The 1,215-nt window shown below is 50.8% G+C and overlaps 1 protein-coding gene across 1 annotated transcript; it reads right to left on the bottom strand.

Annotated features, from left to right (window-relative positions):
• Nucleotides 1–9: 9 nt before the first annotated feature.
• On the bottom strand, nucleotides 10–1,210 carry LOC104513417 (protocadherin gamma-B2-like; the record flags this gene model as incomplete). Its single annotated transcript, XM_010156756.1, has 1 exon — nucleotides 10–1,210. A coding segment is annotated over one exon (1,201 nt), but the record flags the coding sequence as incomplete, so codon positions are not given.
• Nucleotides 1,211–1,215: the final 5 nt, after the last annotated feature.

The raw sequence follows: 1,215 nt of genomic DNA, 5'->3' as shown, positions 1-1,215 counted from the left end.
CCGGCGCGCCCGCCGCGTTGTTCTCCGCCACGTAGGCGCTGTAGGCGTCCTCCTCGAAGACCGGCGCGTTGTCGTTCACGTCCGACACCTCCAGCACCAGCGCCGTGCGGCACGACAGCGCCGGGCTGCCCCGGTCCCTGGCAGTGATCGTGATATTGTATGCGGACATCTTTTCTCTGTCCAGGATACTGGCTATTATTAGTTTGTAGGTGGTCTCTGATGACGGCTCTAGTCTGAAAGGCAAATCACCTTCGATGTTACAGCTCACTTCTCCGTTATCTCCCGAGTCTCTATCACGGACATTGATCACGGCTATAACTGTGCTCGGAACCGAGTCTTCGGGTATAGGGTTCAAGATAGGCAGCAGGGAAAGTGTTGGGGCATTGTCGTTCATGTCTATAATGTCTATTTGCACTTTGGCGTGGGCACTCAGCCCACCCCCGTCTTTGCCTTCAACAGTCGCTTCATAGTATTTTCTTTCTTCATAATCTAAGGGGCCTGATATCTTCACCTCCCCTGTCCTGGAGTCCAGAGTGAAGAGTCGGCGAGCACTGTTTTCGATGTCACTAAAAGAGTAGGTAATTTCTGCATTTGTACCTTCGTCGACGTCGGTAGCTTTCACCTGAAAAGCTAAGGAGCTCTCTGGCAGGTTTTCCAGCAGTCGAACCTTGTATATCAATTTGGTGAATACCGGTGGGTTGTCATTTGCGTCGGTCACGTTAATCTTAATCTGGACAGTCCCGGATCGGACTGGATCCCCGCCATCCACCGCTATCAGTATCAAATGGTGATTTCTTTGTTTTTCTCGATCTAAGGTTTTCTCCAGCACTAATTCCGGCTGTTTCGTCCCATCAGGACTCACCTTCACTACAAGGGAGAAGAGCGGGTTGGGAGTAAGTCGGTAGTTTTGTAATGAGTTCGTCCCAATGTCGGGGTCTCTGCCACTGCTCAGTGGGAACCTGGCCCCAGGAGGCGTGGACTCTATAATTTCTATGACAACAGATTCTCTCTCAAACTGTGGCGCATTGTCATTGATATCCTGGATAGTAATGCTTATATGAAATATGTTGAAAGGATTTTCCACCACTGCCTCAAAACTGAGGACACAGGGCGACAGGGCGCCGCAGATACCCTCTCGGTCTATCCTGTCGTTTACCCGCAGATTTGTGTTATCTTCACCGAGCGTGAAATACCGCTTTTCGTCACCAGAGACTA

The sequence above is a fragment of the Eurypyga helias genome, unplaced genomic scaffold, assembly GCF_000690775.1.
Source record: "Eurypyga helias isolate BGI_N326 unplaced genomic scaffold, ASM69077v1 scaffold31468, whole genome shotgun sequence".
In the NCBI taxonomy this organism is placed as follows: Eukaryota; Metazoa; Chordata; class Aves; order Eurypygiformes; family Eurypygidae; genus Eurypyga; species Eurypyga helias.
This window is presented reverse-complemented; position numbering and strand designations above follow the sequence as displayed.